Source organism: Adiantum capillus-veneris, chromosome 5, assembly GCF_014529385.1.
Source record: "Adiantum capillus-veneris isolate H3 chromosome 5, ASM1452938v2, whole genome shotgun sequence".
NCBI lineage: Eukaryota > Viridiplantae > Streptophyta > Polypodiopsida > Polypodiales > Pteridaceae > Adiantum > Adiantum capillus-veneris.
Window position 1 is genome coordinate 15,664,044 of NC_140935.1, and position 20,820 is coordinate 15,684,863.

The 20,820-nt window shown below is 44.5% G+C and overlaps 1 protein-coding gene across 1 annotated transcript in view; it reads right to left on the reverse strand.

Annotated features, from left to right (window-relative positions):
• Nucleotides 1–986: 986 nt before the first annotated feature.
• LOC147456923 (putative serine/threonine protein phosphatase 2A regulatory subunit B''gamma) overlaps nucleotides 987–20,820 on the reverse strand; it is a 54,427-nt gene continuing 34,593 nt past the window's right edge. Inside the window, exons 2-12 of the mRNA XM_086511999.1 lie at nucleotides 16,187–16,438; nucleotides 15,964–16,069; nucleotides 15,741–15,840; nucleotides 15,530–15,635; nucleotides 15,239–15,329; nucleotides 14,790–14,931; nucleotides 14,250–14,397; nucleotides 2,006–2,115; nucleotides 1,722–1,878; nucleotides 1,505–1,630; nucleotides 987–1,396 (exon numbers count right to left, since the gene is read on the reverse strand). Coding sequence (XP_086368125.1) covers nucleotides 1,256–1,396; nucleotides 1,505–1,630; nucleotides 1,722–1,878; nucleotides 2,006–2,115; nucleotides 14,250–14,397; nucleotides 14,790–14,931; nucleotides 15,239–15,329; nucleotides 15,530–15,635; nucleotides 15,741–15,840; nucleotides 15,964–16,069; nucleotides 16,187–16,438 — 1,479 coding nt within the window. The 3' untranslated portion in view covers nucleotides 987–1,255. The remainder of the gene's footprint in view (nucleotides 1,397–1,504; nucleotides 1,631–1,721; nucleotides 1,879–2,005; nucleotides 2,116–14,249; nucleotides 14,398–14,789; nucleotides 14,932–15,238; nucleotides 15,330–15,529; nucleotides 15,636–15,740; nucleotides 15,841–15,963; nucleotides 16,070–16,186; nucleotides 16,439–20,820) is intronic.

Here is a 20,820-nt window from a genome sequence, read left to right on the forward strand (position 1 = left end):
GACGAGTGATTACAAAAAACAAGACATTAACAATCTATTTAATGAAGAATCCAAGATAATAACATGCAAATCAAACAACCATGAAAATGGAGAGTGGAAAGAAACAAGAGTAATGCATTAGTAACGTAGTTTACGAATGAGGAGATATTAAAGGACTCCCTAGCATAGCCATACTCTTGAATCACCTCTCAGATCAAGAGAGAATTCTCATAATGGGAGTTCCTTTTTCACACTTTACACATCACCTTAGATACCTAGAGTTTCATTTATGCTTTTTCAGGGCACAAAAGGCCTTTGGGACTCTCCACAGTGACTTTACCTGCTTCCTAATGGGAGTTCCTTTCCACACTTTACACATCACCTTAGATACCTAGAGTTCCATTTATACTTTGTTGGGGCACCCAAGGCCCTTGGGACTCCACGGTGACTTTACCTGCTTTCCTCCGCATACTAATTGGCGTCCCTATTACAAGTTACAACTCTCAATGAGTCCAAATCACATTATACAAAGTTACATTGCCCAAAAATGATAAAGATTACACGAGACATATCTGTCCAGACTTGGAAGCCTCGACTCCTCTCAATTGAGTCCAAATCACTTTATACAAAGTTACATTGGCCAAAAATGATAATCATCACACAAGAGATTGAACATATTTGGCCAGACTTGCAAGCCTCAACTCCCAATGCAATGACAACTCACAAGCCGTCCCCACCATGCCCGCGCCCGTGTTTCCCAGGGCACCACTTAAACCCATACCATATCACCGAGTAGATGACTAGGAAATAACCTTCACAAAGATCTCTCAATAAACAAGGTCTATGGGGTGTGCATAAGACAAAGTAAGATTGGTGGTCAGATTGGTTGAAACGGGGGGCGGAGTGGGGTGTTGGGGGGGAGGGGGGGGGGGGGGGCACTTTAAACTGCCCTTTCTTTCCTTACACAGAAGGAAACATTCAACTGTAGGAGACTGTTGCAAAAGGAGTTTATGCAAAAACCTGTCAACAACCATCATTTAATACTCCTCTTATTACAAGTAAAAGAATGTCTAATTTCTGATTGAAAAATACAAAAGGAGGTAAGGATACCTCACGGAAAAAGTATGTGGTATAACATTTCTTACATATATACCAGAATAACCTTTCTTAGCATCATGAACAGTTACAATGATAAGAAACAGATAATATGCTGCCTCTCTATAAAAGCATCGACCGACTCTATAGAAGCTGTGTGTGTGGCGGTGAACGTATAGCCTCAAAAGGGAGCTTCAAGCGGTTCATCCCAAACTTCTGCACTCCCATTAGAAGCATCCTCACCGTTCTCATCCATTGATAATCGTATATATTCATGCTGGGCAAACCGGTCCCACTCTGTGAGGGTCGGCTCTTCGCGCTCCTGTGCAATTAAAACACACCAACCTAACTCTCATCCACACCCACTCTTGGCAAAATCCAGACCACAGAAAACTCATTGAAAAGGGAAAGGGAAGGAGAAGAAAACCACCTGCCGCACTAGGATCGGATCTCTGGTCTCGAAAGCGACAAACTTGTTCAGGTTAAAAAGAATGTTGAAGAAATTCCCTGAGAGCTTACATCGCTTCAAATCCCTCAAAGTCAGAATCCCTTCCTTCTGCAGGTGATCATTAAGAAGCTTGATACATGAATAGCTAAGAAATGTTCTAACTTCTACAAAAAGAGATATTCTGAAAAGCAATCACCACCTCAGGACTGATCATGTCAATCATTTGACAAACGATATCCTCGAACAAGACTGGCTCATGTGCCATGCACTCCATTCGATGAAGCTGCTCTTCATAGAAATAAAGCATCTCCTTCCGGGTTATGATTCCATCCGAATCAAGGTCAATGCATTTAAACCTGACGGCACACCACCATTTCCAACAAGAAAATGAAACTAAGTAAACTAGAGAACTAGCATTTTGTATTATGCACCACAAATCACTCTCCATCTTTAACATTTAATTTCACAAATCACAAATTGTACCAATACTCCAGACTTGGCTCCGAAGTTTTGTCTTCTTCAGACAGTATAAACCACACGAAGTCCTCGTAGCTCATTTTCCCTGGCTCTGGACAGGTGAACTTCCTAGGAGCCTGTTACAGACAATAAAAAGCCTTTAGAGCATAGGGTTTCCCTGCTGCTATCGAAGTCTTCCAGCCCACAAGCAAGGAACATAGAAATAACTACAAAAACATATGCTTGACCACTCATAGAAGACTTTGCATGTTGGGTGCACATGTGTGACAGTGTTTGTATGCACCAGCGCACATGGGTGTATGTATGTGTATATATCCCAAGGTGGAAAGGTACGTAGTGTAGGGTATGTAATCAAAACGTATAATACGTCCTTCTGTACTAATATATTTTAAGGTACATATCAATCTGTACCATTTTTTCTAACAATCACTACCGCCTTGTTGAGATCTATGGGGTCGCGTACTTTGACATCAAACTTGATATACTCGTCCAACCCGAAAAAGAATGCCTCTTTACACTCATCATACGATCTGCGTAATTGGGTGTTGAGCTGCAAAACACGGTTAAAGAAAGACATAATTGGCATACCATTTTTCTTGAGATTGCGCCAATCTTCTTTCAACCGCGCTAAGTACTGAGGTGGCATAAACCGCGCCTTGAACTTGTCTTGGAAGTCCGGCCCAATTGAAAGAAAGGGGCACGTCTTCCTCAGCTTCCTCTAGGTGCAGGGCCAACATGGCTCTTGTCATGCGTGGTACCAATTAATGGCATCACCGGGCTGCTGTCAAAACTTTGTTACTCCCTGTTCTCTTAGTCGTCGCAAAGTAAGCATTAAATTGATGCAACCAAGAATGAATAACACTAGCATCCATCTTACCGTCATACTTACTAAACATCAACTTCTCAGTGACTGGATTGTTGGAGTCCGCATCTCTACTTGTGCTACCTAATGAACCGCCCACATCCTTGATTGGCTCGAATTTTGAGGTGAGTACCTGTAGGACCAACTCTTGCATGCATAGGTCTCTCTACCATAGTTACCCGGAACGCGGAACGGGAACGGCGACGGGATCCCCGCGGAACGGGGGAACGTCTAGGGGTCCGAAACGGGAACGGCGCGGAACGGGAGGTTAAAAAACACCCAAATAGTGCATTTTTTAGCTCCTTGTGTTTAAATACAAGGAGTATTAGAGTGCTTTGACTCTATACTCACAAAAAACTCGTTTTGAAGACCATTCAACCTTGCTATGACTAGATGAAGATGAGAGAGAGAGAGAGAGAGCTTGAGAGAGTGAGAGGGAGAGACTCGAGAGCGGGAGAGGGAGAGGGAGAGATTTGAGAGAGTGGGAGGGAGAGGAAGAGAGCTTGAAGGCTTGAAGCCTTGAGCCTTGAGAGAGTGAGTCTTGAGAGGGAGAGATCTTGAGAGTGTGAGAGGGAGAGAGCTTGACCCTTGAGGATTAGCTTGTGGAGAGAAAGGGGGAAGGGGGTGCATTTTATGAGTCCTTGAGGCCTTGCACACTTCAAAAAGAAGCCCAAACATTTACTTCAATTTTTCCAATTTTTGCCAAATTTGTTTGTAGCCGTTGGCCGTTCCAGGGGCATTCCGGAACATTCCGGGGGCGTTCCGGAACGGCCATTCCGGTTTGCACTGGCCACCTGGAACGTCAGACGTTCTGGGACGTTTCGGAACGTTCGGGAAGGGAACTGCCCCCCGGAACGCCGGAACGGGGGCTAGGGGGCGTTCCCCGGTAACTCTGCTCTCTACGCCTCACGCTCTAATTCCAAAGTCGCTCGTCTTTCTTCGGCCGCTATGCATTGAGCTTCGAGCGCTTGCTCGCGCTAAAGCTCCATAGCTGCCCTTCTTTCTTCGCAGTCGTGATCCATGGTGGCTATAAGGTGCAACGGAACTAAATGTTGAACTTTGCTCAAGATGAGTGCTCCGAACTGTGCTCAAGGTTCCTTTTACTTACGGAAGGGAGAGCCTTCCGTTCCTTTAGTGAGAGAGTGCAATGGACACAAACAAACTGAATGGACACTATGAATGGAAGTGCATGAGACTGAGAGATAGAGAGAGAAGAGAATACGACACCCGAATGTTGTCAAACCCTCCTCCGAAAAGGCCCCACTCACTATGGCAAGAGAGGTCTACTTATGATTGCACAAATCTCTACAATGCTTGGACTTGCCAACGATGTCGACGACGACGAGACGAGCTGAAATCTGAAAATGCCGAGGGCTGAAATCTACAAATCTTTATCTCCTGAATTTTGACTCTATGTCGATGACGACGGTTATGAAGACCATGCAACGACGACGCACTGAAAACGCAGATGCTGAAATCTCCGTTTTCCGGGCTGAAACTGCAAACTTCGCTGGATTTGACCGTACGGCGAGGATCTACTGCGGGAAGGTGAGATCTGCGAGGTTTGGGAGCTCTACTGCAGGTACTGAATGCTGAAAACTGAAAAACGCTGGTGCTACTGTGGATTCCATCGTGAAGGAACTGCAAAACACTAGGTCGCCTGCTGCTCCAAAAACGCTAGGGCTGAATTCTGCTACTGGGGGAAAATCCACTAACGCGGCTGATCTGCTGTCATGATAAATTTGCAGATTGCCGAGGTTGATCTGCAAACCAAAAACGCTAGGGCTGATCTGGGCTGTTCTGCTAACACTAAGGCTGATCTGTTGTTCTACTGTCGCCAGGCTGCTGCAAGTTGCAAAACGCTAGGCTGACCTGCAAACTGAAGAAAACGCTGGCTGTTCTTGGCTGAAAACACTGAGTCTCCTGCCCGGGGGGGGGGCTTGTTGGGAATGTGCACTGTTGGATGTCAGGCCCCTAGTGCCAGAAAGTGCTAGCGCTAGGTTTGCTTATATACTTGGCTACTGAATTTGCCCTACCTAGTTCCCAACAAAAGTCACTTAAAAAGAATAAGTGAAAAATGTCAAAAATAGGGAAAATAGGTCTATGCAATGTAAAAATGCTCCTGATGGGTTCTGATGGAAATCTGATGATCATGTTGTGCGCAACCACAGGATATGCATCTACTCTAAGTGTCTGGACATGCACGGTCTGCGAATAGACTCACAAAAGTGCCAGATCACTTCCTAATCTAACTTAACTGAACCCATGTCATGAAGTAGCTTGTCCACGTACACATAGGGTTAGATGTGCACGTGACAGTGGCATGTTGAGGATCGGGGAACAATCCTCTTGGTGTAGAAACTTCTTCTTCACCAACTCCAGTCTCATCACCTTCACGCAAAGTATCCATTCCGCTTCGTGTGATGACCATACACTGAGATCTTGGGTACTTAAGTTTTTGAGGAACTTGGGTTCTTGAGGTTCTTCGGTTCTTCGGTTCTTGAGGTTCTTGAGTTCTTTAGCTTGCAATCGGTGTTTGAGAAGGCTTTTCTCTTACCCAAGCTCGACTCTTCCCTACGTGCGCACCCAGCACCCCTTGGAGGTCTTGTGCTCACACCAAAGTTGCTTTTTTCCACCTCACGTTGATCGGCCGGCCGCTAAGTGCACGGTCCACTCTCAATGAGTGAAAAGAGGAACAAGGGGAGGTTAGACAAGCCCTTCTTTCTTGGGTTATCTGTCACTCTTCAAAAACACGATAAGGAATTGACACGCCCAAGTGGTCTTGGGTTACGTGCGACCGCAACAAGCAAACAGTTTTCTATGGTTCTTTCCTTGAGTGATACAGAACACTGCCAAAAAGCTCTGATACCAATGTAACGTGCAACGGAAGTGAATGTCGATATTGCTCAAGATGAGTGCTCCGAATTGTGCTCAAGGGTTCCTTTTACTTACGGAAGGAAGAGCCTTCCGTTTTTTTAGCAGAAGAAGAAGAAGAAGAAAGAGAGTGCAATGATCACAAACAAAGTGAATGCTACTGTGAGTGAAAGTGCCGAGACTGAGAGAAAGAGAGAGAGAAGAATACGACACCAGATGGTTCTAAAACCCTCCTCCAAGGGGCCCCACTGTCTATGGCGAGAGAGGTCTATGCTATAGATTGCACAAATCTGGTACACTTGTCTGGATGCAATGGACTTGCCGACAATGATGACGACGACAAGGACGGGCTGAAAACTGAAAACGCTAGGGCTGAAATGCTGGAATCTGGAAACGCTGACTTTCTACGTCAGCGAGGATGGCGATGACGACGACTCAAAGACAAAGTGCTGAAAACGCAGATGCTGAAATCTGAAAACAGCGGCTGAAACTAAAAACGCGGGCTGATCCGACAGTAAGACAAGGATCTGTTGCGGGTAGGTGAGATCTGCGAAGCTAAGGGCTGCATCTGCAATGGCTAAGGGCTGAAAACTGAAAACGCTACCTGACTTGGCTGGATCTGATGACAGAAACTGCAAACGCTAGGCCTGGTCTGCAACAAAAAACGCCAGAAAATGCTAGGGCTGATCTGCAACAAAAAACGCTAGGCTGAGCTTATTGGTTGAAAACGCTACGGCTCACTGCCCGTCTTGCTGAGAAGGTGCACTGCAAGTTGTTGGAACTTCTTTTGCTGCCTCTTCTACCTGTAGTAAACGCCCCCTCTTCCCCTTATATAGCCATCTCATGCTGGGTCGAGCAAGCTCCCCTAAAGCCCAATGACCCTGGAAAATGGTGCCTTTTAATAAATAAAATGCCAAATTGCTTGGAAAAAAAATTATTCTGCCCCCAAACTGACCGGAGTTTGGACATGATGCTTGGACAATGCATATGCTGGTAGTACTGGGTGTGCAGTCAGAGGATATGTAACTACTCTAAGTGCCTGGACATGCACAGCCTACGCACAGGCTCACAAGGGTGCCAGAACACTTCCTAGGCTAACCTGAACCCTAGACCTGAGATAGCTTGTCCACATGCACATAGGGTTAGATGTGCACGTGACACCTACCTCACACTGGCCAGCACAGCCACAAGTGACAAAACAACCCTCACTCCCTAACACTCCCTAATCTGCTCCTGGGAGATATCGGAGCTACCACTGAGGACGAAAATGAACTCTAACAAGATCATCACTGAGAAAAATGTCTGTCTTTTTGAGAGTTGGCACTCTTCTTCAAGAACTCCTCCTCCAAGGAGAGGAAATGTAGTATGAGTGCTCTGTCTTTTGAGGACTCTCTTGGGCCTTCACTCCTCTTGCTCACCCTCCATGCCTTCATGTGTAAAGGCCTCTCCATCCCCGTACGGACGTAAGGCTTGTGACCTCTTTTTCAACATTGTTGACATCCTTGAGCCCAATGACCCTCACATGTAAGGCACGTACCCGCCTTCTTTGCTCTACTTCGAGGGTCATGTTAATGATGGTAGGTGTAGAAGAAGCCTCTTTACCTTTCCTTTTCTTGGCGACCTCGATCCACTTCTCGGCCGCCTCCACTTTCTTTTGTGTCTTGGTGATGACCTCGACCCAAGATGACTTCTTTTCCTCCTCTGTCATGACCCGCAGCAGTCAAACAGCACAGCCCGGCGTTTTCAATTTTCAGCTAACAGCCCAGTGTTTTCAGTTTTCAGCCTTAGCCTCGAAAGAACCCGCTCCCACCCGGTTGCAAATCCTCGCCAGATTCCCCATCTAGTACCAGATCAGCCTGGCGTTTTCAGAATTCAGCCAGATCAGCCAACGTTTTTGCATTTCAGCCCTAGTCCGGCAAAGCAGTTGCAGATCCAAGCCGTAGTACCGCCACAGTAGCATATCCATAGCAGAACATTTAGCGTTTTCAGTTTTCAGCATTGACACCGTCGTCTTCGACATCGCCATCGTAACCAAGCCGTAGTAGCATATCCATAGCAGAACATCTAACGTTTTCAATTTTCAGCATTGACACCGTCGTCTTCGACATCGCCATCGTACCGCCATAGTAGCATATCCATAGCAGAACATCTAGCGTTTTCAGTTTTCAGCATTGACACCGTCGTCTTCGACATCGCCATCGTAACCAAGCAGTTGCAGATCCAAGCCGTAGTACCGCCACAGTAGCATATCCATAGCAGAACATCTAGCGTTTTCAGTTTTCAGCATTGACACCGTCGTCTTCGACATCGCCATTGTAACCGTCATCGCAGTCCCTTTGTGACGACACCTTCGTCGCCATCATCGTCGCAGCTCCCTATCTTGAAGACGACACCTTCGTCGCCATCGTCGCAGATCTTGGACTTGACGACGACACCATCGTCATCATCGTCATAGTCTACATCGTCGTTGTCGACATAGTCATCATCAATTACCACACCATCTAGACCATTGTACTAGATTTGTGTAATCTATAGCATAGACCTCTCTCGCTATAGAGAGGGGGACCCTTGGAGGAGGGTTTGAGAACCGCTTGGTGTCATATCCCTCTCTCTCTCTCTCTCTCTCTCTCTCTCTCTCTCTCTCTCTCTCTCTCTCTCTCAGTTCGGTTGTTATTGAGGTGCTAAAAGTTTGTTAAGTCTGTTCTTTTCTATTGGCACATGGTGTCCGTCTTGTGATAGTGGTATCAGAGCATCAGGCGTGTGCTTTTCTGAAAGCATACTGGTCCTACAAAAGAGAAGACACAGCAAACCGGCGCCTCCAAAGTCAATTGGAATCTTATTTGAAGTATCTTCATGCTCCGACTCCGGACCTATTAAGCACTCCCACCCTTACTTCATCGCGCAACAAGCACACTCCAGTCTTCACCGCTCATGTCTTACAAGACACAAGCCAAAAAGATCACTTGCAAGAGAAGGATCCAAAATTTGTTTTGAGTCACTGTTTTTTTCAAAAGCAGTGCCTTACAAAGGTTGATGTCTATAGCTACCAAGCCGCACACTCCAAGGATTTGGCAAGCTTTCTAGAAAAATTTTGCCAAAATTATATGGTTTTTGACATCTTCCTTTGGAGTGCAACTTCTGGCAGAGTAGGGTATCCTGAAATGCTTGCCATGGAAACCCTAGCAAATTATAACTTGAATTTATCGACATCTCTCAGTAGGTGTCTCTTCTCGAGTTGATAACCTTGGAGATCCAGTGTGATTTCTATGTCTTGGGACTACCATCACCGCCACAAGAACATTTTCTGTCCAACAGCTTATGGACCATGGTGCAATCGGCTACGACCTTATGGAAGGAATCTAACCCTAATTTTTTGTGCAGGTTTCAAGATGGAAAGTCGGTCGACTTTTCGAGCTCGACTGATGTCGAGATTACTTTTTAAAAATAAGTTTTGTTGGAACTTGTTTGGAATTTGTTTGAAATGGATGGTATCTATTTTGAATCTGTCTTGGTGCCGATTTGAACTATTTGACTCTGGTTTTCATACTAGTTTCATTGATTACTCCCGGGTGAAGAAGTGTGTTTTGGTATTGTTTGAACCTCGGAACGACGCAGGCGGTTCCTTGTATGTTTGAAAACGTCGAAACGACGCAGCCCGATGTCTGGGGAGCGTTCCGTTGTATGCTAGAAAACCTCCGAACGACACAGTCGATGTCTGGGGAGCGTTTGGTTGTATGCTTGAACCTCCAAGCGACACAGACTGCGGCCTGGGGAGCGTTTGGTTGTACCAGTCCTCTGAACTCATGGCCCGGACCTTCTTAGGTTATTTGCGGGGAGAGTGACGAGGTAGCCGTTGAGTAGCTTCGTACCGTAGACCATTTATCTCCGGGGAGTGCTCAGCGCGGTGTTCGTTGTGTCTTGTAACATGCATATGTGAGCATTTGTGTTGCATTGTGATGTGCCAACCACTGAATATTCCTAATTGGATAAGATTGCCTGGGTATGTAATTTTAGTGCATCAAGACACCCATGGAAGATCAGTGCGGTCTGGGTGTGATGGCTAATTTTACTACACCGAAATATCAAGAGTTCCAATCTGGACAAAAGGAGAAGCCAACTCCTTGATCAAAAGAGCCGAAAGGAGAAGCCAATTCCTTAACAAAAAAAGAAAACTGATTGTCCCTCAAAATGTCCCTCGGAAATTTTTGAGCTAACTTCAGCTGTTTTACAGATTTGCTGTAATCGCGGACGATTACTTTTTTTCAAGAAGGGGGGATGTCACAAATTGCTAACGTGTCAAGCCACTGAAGAACGGAGCCAACCTGCAGATCTCGGACGAGAAGCCTAAACCCTAAGAAGAAGCAACAACAAAAGAAGAAGTTGTTTTACCGACTTACAAAGTTTGACGAGTGGCCTATTTTTAAAGAAGAGTTCCCACCAACTTATGGGACCCCGTTCGATGGGGGCCCAAGTGACATAAAGGCATTAAAAATAAAGCAAAACACACTCAGAAGACTTTGCACAGCAAAATATGATGATGTGGCACCTGTACAGACATTCCGCAATTCGCGGCAGATTTTTAAGAAAATCCTGAAATTTTAGGAAAGTGTTCTTTTGGGGTCAGCTTTTCATATTTGATGCTTTTAGGCATAAAATATGAGCCTTGGAGGCCCTCTCTAGCTTCAGCGTGCAGATTGCAGAGGAGGTGCTCCCCGGTTGTTGTACTTTGCGAATCAGCAATAATAAAGAAATACCAAAAGAGGCACCAGCGTTTGGGGCCAGTGCAAAGGAGGTGCTCCTCGGCTGTTGTACTTTGCGAATCAGCAATAATAAAGAAATACCAAAAGAGGCACCAGCGTTTGGGGCTAGTGCTCTCTTGGGGTGAAACTTCGCCTCTCTCTCTCTCTCTCTCTCTCTCTCTCTCTCTCTCTCTCTCTCTCTCTCTCTCTCTCTCTCAGTTCAATTGTTATCGAAGTGCTAAAAGTCTGTTCAGTCTGTTCTTTTCTATTGGCACGTGGTGCCCGTCTTGTAACATGGTCTCACCCTCAGGAGAGTACAGCCTAGGTGTCAGGAGGGAGGACACATACCCCCTAAACATTTACACCAGAGGCTGACTTTGTTTATACAAAGGAGATCTATAGTTGTCTATGTACAGCAGCCAGGCCAAGACTCTCGATGGAGATCACCACTATATTGATTGACCCATTGCATGATGCAACAGTAGAGGCATACCCACACACTCAACCTCATCAAAGACGACGTTCTAGGTTAGAACAATTTGTATAACGAGGATTGTACAGAGACGAATACACACCTTTCAGAGGAAGGTCATAAATCACAGACATACTCGGATACCCTTCCGGCGCCTTGTGCGACAGAAGAAGCGAGCGTTCCTAGCATAAATGGAGGATGACTTATACCAATTGTTCTTCAGTACAGACTCAAGAGAGGCATGGCATTTCTTTCATGAGCTCTACTCTCCCAAATGATTACTTCCCCTGATGTGTGAGGTCAGTATGCCACATCCTTATATACGCTCCCCCTGGACAGACACCCCTTCCAGATCCACCTAAGCTATGCCCATCTATGAGTACCTTCTTTACCATTGAGATAGGAAAGACGGTCATTGAAAAAATGAGGACCAAGAGGACATATGATCATGAAGGCCTAGTAGAAGAGCACTTTATACATTCTAGAGATATGTTGGCAGAGGTTCTTTCTATTTTGTTCAATCGCGTCATCTGTGAGGGTCTATCTAAGACTTGGAAGCTGTCTACTATTGAGCCTATCTTCAAGGTAGGTGATCCTACGGAGCCTGGAAACTACCATACTATTATGATTGGACACACATTGGCACCATTGTATGCATCCATCCTTGAGCAGTAGTTGAGTAGATGGGTAGAGAGTGAGGGCATACGAGCAACGGGACAAGCCGGTTTCAGATGAGGCTTCTCCACTCTTGACCATATTCTGATACTCAGAGCCATTATTGAGAAGGGTACAGCACATGGGAGACGGATTTATTGTAGCTTTGTGGATTTCCGCAAAGCATTTGACATGGTGCCCACATCCAAATCGATGCGCAGACTACAACAGATGGGAGTGCCCATTGAGTTGATTTGGGGGATCATGGCCCTAGACATGTACGCACTCCAGAGGGATATCTGATTTAATTCACTCCACTATTGGAGTGAAACAAGGTTGTCCATTGTCTCCTACTCTATTTCGTATGTATAGAGATGAGGTTTATGATTACATTGACAGCGAGGGTGATAGAGATGCCCAGCTGGCAAGGGCATGGATTCCATTGTTGTTATATGCTTAAGATATTGTGTTGATCTCTGACTCACCGGAGGGTATGCAACAACATTTGCATGCATTACATAGCTTTGATGAGGATAGTGGATTGTCTCTAAACCTTGGTAAAACCAAGGTTATGCTGTTTTAGCACCACACCGCAGTGGATCAGGAGATCAGCACCTACATTCACTTATGGTCAAGAGACTATGGAGTACACAGATGCATACACTTATCTTGGGGTAGTCTTCACTGGGCCAAGGTTTTCTTTGAATAGAGCAGCAAAGACTAGACTGACCAGACCGTATGCCGCCTTGGGAGGATTGGAGAGGATGTGTTCGTAGATTCAGTTCCAAAAGCCTTGCTCTTTGATACCTTGGTAGCTTCAGCTATGCTCTATGGGGTTCGGGCTTGGGGACCCTCTATGGGTCAGGATGGGTGGAGAGGTATGGAGAGGCCCTTGGTATCTATGATCTCTCGGCTAATTAGAGCCAAGGCCTCCATGCCACACGAGATCATTAGAGCAGAGTGAGCAGCCCTTCTTATGGAGATAGAGGCGCTTGCCAGCTCAGCCTCCTTCATGCACAGCTTATGGGATACTACCAAAGGCAGATATGCCAAATTGGCCCTTGAGTCCTCCAAACTATTAGCTTTACAGGGGGACACATCATGCTGGTATGCACAGATGTCATCATGGTTCCAAATATATGGCTTCAACATGGACAGCTTGCCTCCCTTCCAGTACTCCCTTGATGCACCATCGTTGCCTCTTACACGGGTGGCGATTACTAGACTCATTCACCAGGACCTGACCCAGTTGGACACCAGGAGTTAGGCACAAAGATGCTGTGCCACTGGTCAGATACGGACATCTTTACACCAGCTTGAGTTTGAGACTAGTAGATTCAAAGGGATACCAACAGCTAGCAGGATATGCCACCTATGCCATACAGAGCCAGAGACGGAGATGTGTTATATATGTCAGTGCACAATGTATTACGAGATACGGGGTCGCTTCCACTGCCTATTCACAGAAGGTTTCGGCTTCTCCAGAATCACGGGCTATCACGATCAGAGATGTCTTGGACTAATCTACTATCTACTTCAGTTACACACACACAGAGATAGTTTACTTAGGAGATCTAGAGAGAGAGAATCCCAGAGACAGGTTACTGATTTCTTCACACCAAACACTGGACAGATAGAGGAGCAGCCACCACTGCAAAGCTCAGCTCATACTCACACCTACAGTACTCTCATGGACCGAGCATTGGAGCTAGGGAGATCGAGATACCCACCTCGGAGAGGAGGCTGGAGCTTCACAACATCGACGGAGACTACAAGAGAGGATTTGAGCCATACTATCTCAACATCCACAATACAGATGAGGATGGATTCATCACCCATTATATCACCCTCTTGTAATGGGCACCCATTGTATCAATGATAACAGATACCCACAAAGTTCCAGTCAGTAGCACTTCTAGATTCATTTTAGTATCTCCTTTTTGTGTACCCAGACATGGTATGAGATTCAACAGTTTGTAACAGATTGGTCTCATAGGTCATTTTGGCCTCTTGAAGACGTTAATCTATCATTTCATTTCTCTCTTTTTGCAAAGGAACAGGCTGCACCCGACGAGATCCGCATCAGAAGCAGACAGCAAAGGTAGATGCCCAGCAGCACAGACGACAGGCTTCTCAAGAGCCCTCAGCTTCAGGTACTTTAAGAAAAAAAGAGCATGTGCAGAGAGAGCTGCGAGGAGAGGCATATAGAAGAAGACCCACACATGATTGAAGGAGCCTCAGATCACACATATCTACACAGGCAGAAATTTTGTAGTTGGAGCTCCATCTTCCTCAAGTCCTCTATACTTTGTCAGTAGTATCACCTCCGTCATCGCCAGAGCCTGATGGCTTTACCCCTGATTGTAATCCTTTATGTAGCAGTGAGAGAGCTTACATTTCTCTTGGTATCGTGATGAGACCATATGAGGAGAATTTTCCATCCCTTGTATCCACTGCTCATAAGATGTGTATGTGAGGAGATCTCGGGGGTTGAAAACCAAGAAATAGTATTGGTCTTGTATTTCTCTAAAATAGGTTACACTTATGCATACTTTATGCTGGGGTCTGTGACCTCAAGATGTTTCATTAAGAGAAGATGCTTTTTCTGTTTTAAAAAAAAAAGAGACACAAGGAAAGAGACAGAGATACCTGAGAGAAAATCCTGTCCACAATACGGTATGTCAAAGAATGGTTTCCATACCGCATCAAATCATCCTGATCTATTTTAAAATCATGATCGGTGTCAATCTCCCAAAATTTGCAGTAGATTACATAGAAATGCGCATATGAGAAATATCTGTTTACAAAGATGGAATCAGAACTTTGAAGTACATCAAGTTGGGGTGTGCAAGTACACGCGAACACAAAATAATTTCAAACACCTCCCAAAAAGTGAAACTTGCCTGCCATACTTCCATGTCAGATGTACTAGGCAGAGGAAAAAAAATCTCATAACAGCAGCTTTGAAACATGACCCTCCACATACAGAAATGTAAGGACTAAGGCAAACATACATAAAACACATCTCCATTTCCTTACCAAGCAAAATTTCTACCATGGCTGTTCTACATACAGAATCAGTAATATGGTGATATATTGTAATACATGTTTTTGAAACTAGCGACAATCATTTGAGAAGGTTGTTGCTCATAACCTTGAACAAACTCCTACATATACACGAACTCTTACCTTAACACTTTGTTGATATCTTCCTCGGCCTCCACTTGTTCAAATGCTGCGACCAAATTGCTCCGTTTAAGTTCTCTGAGCTGTAGACGACCATTTCCTGATCTATTTACATGGTAGAAAATCCTGTAAATCACAGTCTCAGCTGCACCACAAAAATCTAAACATTAGGTCACTTCCTCCAAACTTCCTCTTCCCCCAAACACACACCCCACCACCCTGGTGGCCGAATTGTACTCTCAGTTATGGCGACAAAGGTAACACTAAAAATTTCATCCCTTTGAGTCACACTACAACAATTCCAATTAAGAACAAAGGAAGAGGAGGCTTAGTTATTAAAATTAAAAAGAATATACAACCGCTTATTAGTTTCCAACATGGGTTGTATAAATGTAAGAAGATGAATCTACAGGCAATCATTAGCTCAATTCATTCCCATGAAAAAAGAATACCATATCTTTCTTGAAATTCAGGAGTGTCTTGCAGAAATTCCAAGCCACGATGAGTAGCCAACAATTCTTTCAATACTGGTCGAAAATCTTCCTGTTCAGACATTAAGTAGCCTCTCAATTGGGTCTTTCGACATAAAACAGTACATGAAATACACATCTTCATGTACAGAAATTGATTTAGTAATGAAGACCATGCACGAAAGGCAGTACACATACATGTGCTAAAGGTACGTAGTTAAACGGACAAAGACCTTGAGTAAAGCATAACTAACAAAAGAACAGGCACCTCACTTGCGTCAAGTAAGATTTTCCAGACTGTTTGAGAACGTGGAAAATTCTTGTCGCCATATCTGCTGTCATCAAGTTATCGCGCATCCAATAATCAACAAACTCACTCCTAGATCAACACCAACACAGTCGTATCATCACACAAATGACACTCTGTACTGCAGCAAAGACCTAATAGAAGACTTCAAATTGAGTCTGGTACTGCAGTTTTCACCTCGTAACTAAGCCCATGTCATTGACATCAATTTTCTTGAACACAGAACTTGAAAAAAATGATGGCAGTTTGCAAATTTCCTTCACGACTGGTACAAACGCTGCACAATACAAAGGAATTTTACTGGACTTATGAGATAAGTTAGCAGGAAACTCTATTGAAAGAATAAATTGCCTTCCCCTCAGAGAAAACATGCATATGTATGTAAAATTATCACTAATACCAGCAAGCGGCAGACCATCTGGATGACCAGAAAAAAGTTCTTCAATCTTCAGCAAGCATTGCTCACGAATTTCCTTTGGAGGGGGAGGACCATTTGGAAAGTAAAACTGTATTTTTCATCACTAGAAGTAGTTAAGCATAGCTACCATAAAATTGGTACATCAGTAGAAGTACTTAAACATAGCTACTAAAAATCTGCTACTTCTTTTCACACCAAAGACTACCTGTGGCACTATTTCTCTGATTGGTTCGCTTGCCTTTTTCAAGGGGGATCCTAAAGCAATGATCCCAGAGCCAGGGCGGCGCATTGGTGATTTCGGTGATAAAGGTGAGCCTGATGTACTTCTTGGAGAAAGTGGAGGTGTGCTTCCAGCTGAGAACATGGAGGACAAAACTGAACCAGAAAAATTTGCACTTCCATTCCCTGGAACAGACAATGCAACCCCGGCTTTGGCATCTTCAAGCAACGACATGACCTACAAACAGGATAAAGCTCGTCAATAAAGTAAAGCTCCTCTGAAAACAAAAAAGCATCCTTTTTGGTGCTATAACAATGAACATTCAAGTAGATCTTCTGAATGAACATAAATCCTGAAATAGCTAAAGTTATTTCAAAACCATGACAGAATTAATTGGCAACAGGAGCCCACATGGCCGTGGAAACAAGCCAAAACCCAAGGCTAAACATGGCTAAACACATCCCGACATGAGAAAACCTCCTCACACTGGGAGAAACTCAGGCCGACTGAACGAATTCAGAGAGATGCCATAACCCTTACAAATAGATGTCCAAAAATTTCAGATTGTAATCTTTCACCGTTTCAGTGGCTAGCATTTTCAAGTTACCCCATTCTGCTACAAGTTGTACTTCAAATAAGGAGGTCAGGTAACTTCAAGCAAACGTATTCTTGAAAGCTTGCCAAGTCCACATGAGGCTTCGTGGATAAAGAACTCCACCAAAGCATAACATTATCTTTATGGAAAGTGGCTACTCTAGATATCTTGGATTCTTCTGTGTAATTCCCAAGGACATAGATATTGCCGAACTGTTGAAGAAATCCCAGTGGTTTCTTCCAATCTCATACTCTCAAAAAAGTGAAAATTTTCATCATAGATTCACCATCCTTAAAGCCCTTACGTTGAGATGCTGCACGTATTAGTGGTGGATAATAGACATGTGCCTATAGATTCAAACTCTGAAACACGAGGCAGTGGAGAAGGTGGTGGCAAAATCAAGTGTAGCAACCATGTGCTGAAAAACTCTCCCAATTGGAATAGAAGATTCTGTAGATTGTCGAGAAGAAGCTCTTGCACTATCTAGCTAGCACCGGAGGATAGAGGCATCAATGCAGGTAACATGTAATTCGAGAATTGTTGGAAGTTCTGCACAATAGGCAAACCTTATTGAGGATGTTTCGAGGATTAAAAACTACAAGTGCTGACTAAAAACCAAAAACTGAAATGTGTAGAGCATATGGCAAAGTCAATGGCTTGAAAGCCATGATTTTCTTCGACCTAGCAGATGGACTTTGATTATGATGCACAAGGTGGAGAGCTCAAAGCCAAGCTAGCCACAGGGCAAACTCAGAAGGTGGTACCGCTTATTAGTGCAGTCACAAAATTATGACATGGCATGCTCAACTGACAGGACCAAGTGCTATAAGTTTTTCTAACTTATGGGAACCTGCCAACAGGGCCCCAAGGGTGTAACAGACTTGGACACTCCAAGTCAAGAATCAACCGCCACAGCACCAAATAACCACTTCAAAACAATTCACAGATCACAATAGATTTGCATTGGCCCGGCGGAGTTCCATGCCTAGAGATATTGGCCCCAAAGACTGGTGACCCTTTCGGTATTTCTTTTTGTATTAATCAATCATCAAAGTACAAGAGAGCGGTTAGGGTTTCACTCTCAGACTCTGCGTCCAGATGCTCTGAGAAGTGAGGCCCTCGCCACTAATTTAAAGGTTACAAGGGATGCCCAAAAGCAGAGCCCGAAAAGCTTCAAATCAAAAGCAATTGCTCTCTCTCTCTCACAGAGAGTCAAAACTTGAAAGCAAAAGCATTCTCTCTCTCTCTTTCTCATTAGGTAGAGAAAAAGCAAAATTTGCGTCGCTCATCTTTCTTTTTTTCTTTTTCTTTTTTTTTTCTTTTTTTTTTTAAAAAAATCTGCCTCCGCGATTTCCGAAAATTAGGGTTTCTGGTAGAAAATTAGGGTTTGCAGGAATTTAGGGTTTCTGGCAGAAATTAGGGTTTTTGCTGTCCGCCACGTCATCACTTTGTGACATACCCCCCTCTTGAAAGCATTGTAATCGACCGTGATTACGCCTGCAAAACCGACAAAAGCCATAAACCGTCTTAGCAGACACTAACTGTTAGTACCTACGTACTAGGAACACGCATCTAGCACATGTACAAAATCGACAGTCACATCACACGACATCACCAGACATCACAGGACATCACATGACATTCAACATTCATTCGGATCTTAGACCATGATTTATCGGCAATGTAGCTAGCAATCACATCTAGGTCCAATCGGGACCTCATCGATGTCTAATTGACTAACCCCTATTGCAACCATGTCTATTCGAGACCAATCAGACCAAAATGCTGCAGTCATTTCGTCTGTCAGTTCCTGCACTCACAAGAAGTCAAGAACAAATCAGTATCATTATCAGGAATTCCATTTCGTAAAGTCATCCAGCAGAATACTGTCAGCTCTCAGTATCCCTGAAGCTCAAAGAGACATCAGTGACTTTAGTATCAAAATCGAGGCATTTGTTGACAAAGGAGCGGAGTAACTCCCCTCTTGTGCATCCCACTGCACCAGATCTCCGGCCAAGCTGAATTCTGGGTTCCGTTTGGAGTAGACTATGCTAAACCAAAACATCGAGGTAAAGTTTCACAATCCGAGGAGTATCTGCTAGGTCCTCCTCCTCCATCCACTTCGCATCAAATGCAGGAAAGTTCTTGAACTTAACCAAGAACCGCCTTTGGACTTTACCTTTCTTCGTATCGTTATGTGCCAAAATCTGTTCACGAACAAGGATCTCCTCGTTTTCTTCCACTTCGGGTTGCTCATCAGGCTCCCCATCATCAGGCACATCACCCTTAACAGGGTTCAAGAGACTCACATGCAATGCATTATGAATCCTCCAAGTATCTGGCAGTTTCAATCGGAAGGAGACATCATTTATCTTGTCAGTGATCTGGAAAGGTCCGTAGTATCGCATACTAAGCTTTGGAAAAAGCCTCTCCTTTCCCTTTTTCTTTCGTAGGCGTGTCTTCTCAAAAGTAAGAGCACCCAATCATCCTCCTTCAATTTCAAGTCGTGACGATGGCGATCCGCTGCCTTTTTCTGTCGTTCTTGAGACTCCTGCAAAGTCTCGCGAACCTTGGCAAAAGCCGTATCCAAATCTCGCGAATATTCATCCGCTTCAAATATCTAATCTTTCGTGCTTAGGAAGGATAGAACCTTCGCAACACTTTCAACAATCTCACATGGCGTCTTCCCCGTCGAAGAGTGAATCGTGTTATTGTAGGCAAATTCCACCAACGGTAAGTTCTTTTCCCATTGAGTCTTCTGATCCAAGATACAAGACTTCAATAAATCTAAAATCACTGAATTGGCAATCTCAAATTGCCCGTCAGTCTGCAAGTGGAACGATGACGAGAACTGCAACCGCGTGCTAATGTTCTCCCAAATTGCCTTCCAAAACAAACTCATAAATCTGGGGTTTCTATCGGAGACAATCGTCTCAGACGTGCCATGTAATCGGAAAATCATCGTGATCATTCTCTGTTCTCGGGAGATCAAAAATGAAATCCATTGCAATACTTTCCCAGGGGTGGGTGGGTATGGGTAAAGGCTGTAACAATCCCTGTGCCTTATGCCTGTCAAACTTGACCTTCTGGCATACCAAGCAACTGCGCACAAACTCTTCCACATCCTTTTTGAGTCTCGGCCCAGAGAAGTATCTCTCTACCCCCTTCATGGTGGTAGCAATGCCGCGATGACCCGTAAAAGGTGGATAGTGGCATTCAGTCATAATCTTATCCCTCAACGGTTGTATAACGCACAACATAGTCTTTTTCATCAAGTAGCCTTCCCGAAGGGAGTATCCAGCTACTGTCTCCCCATCCCGTATCTGTGTGAAAATATCTGCAAAATCTGTATTTGTGGCATACTGATCGACCATATCCTCGAAGCTCCTATGATGTATCGCGAAAACAGCCAGAACCAACGGTTTCCGAGACAAAGCATCTACCACCACATTCTTTTGTCCCTGCACATGGACAATCTGGAAGTGAAACTGTGACAAGATGTTCGTCCACCGCATCTGCTTTTCCGAAAGCTGCTTCTGTGACAAGTAGTAGCACAAACTCTGATGGTCTGTAAAGACAGTAAAATCCGCTACGAGTAGGTAATGCCACCACTGAGTAAGAGCATGGATAACCGCCAAAAGCTCTTTCTCATAGATCTGTGTTGTCATCTCCGGCCTAGAGAACAATCGGCTCTCATAAGCTATGACATGACCTTCTTGCATCAAGACCGCACCCAGACTACGACCACAAGCATCACAATATACTTCAAATGACTTCTGCAAGTTCGGCAAAGTCAAAATAGGTCCCGTAGTCAATTTCTCTTTCAATGTCCGAAAGGCAGTCACCTCTGTGGGTCCCCACGAAAAAGGTACTCCTTTCTGTGTCAAGGTATGCAAAGGGGAAGCAACCTCTGCAAACTTTCGTATGAACCGCCTGTAGTACGAACACAGTCGCAAGAAGCTTCTAACTTCATGGACATTCCTCAAATCGGGCCAATCACGGATAGTCTCTATCTTGGCCGGGT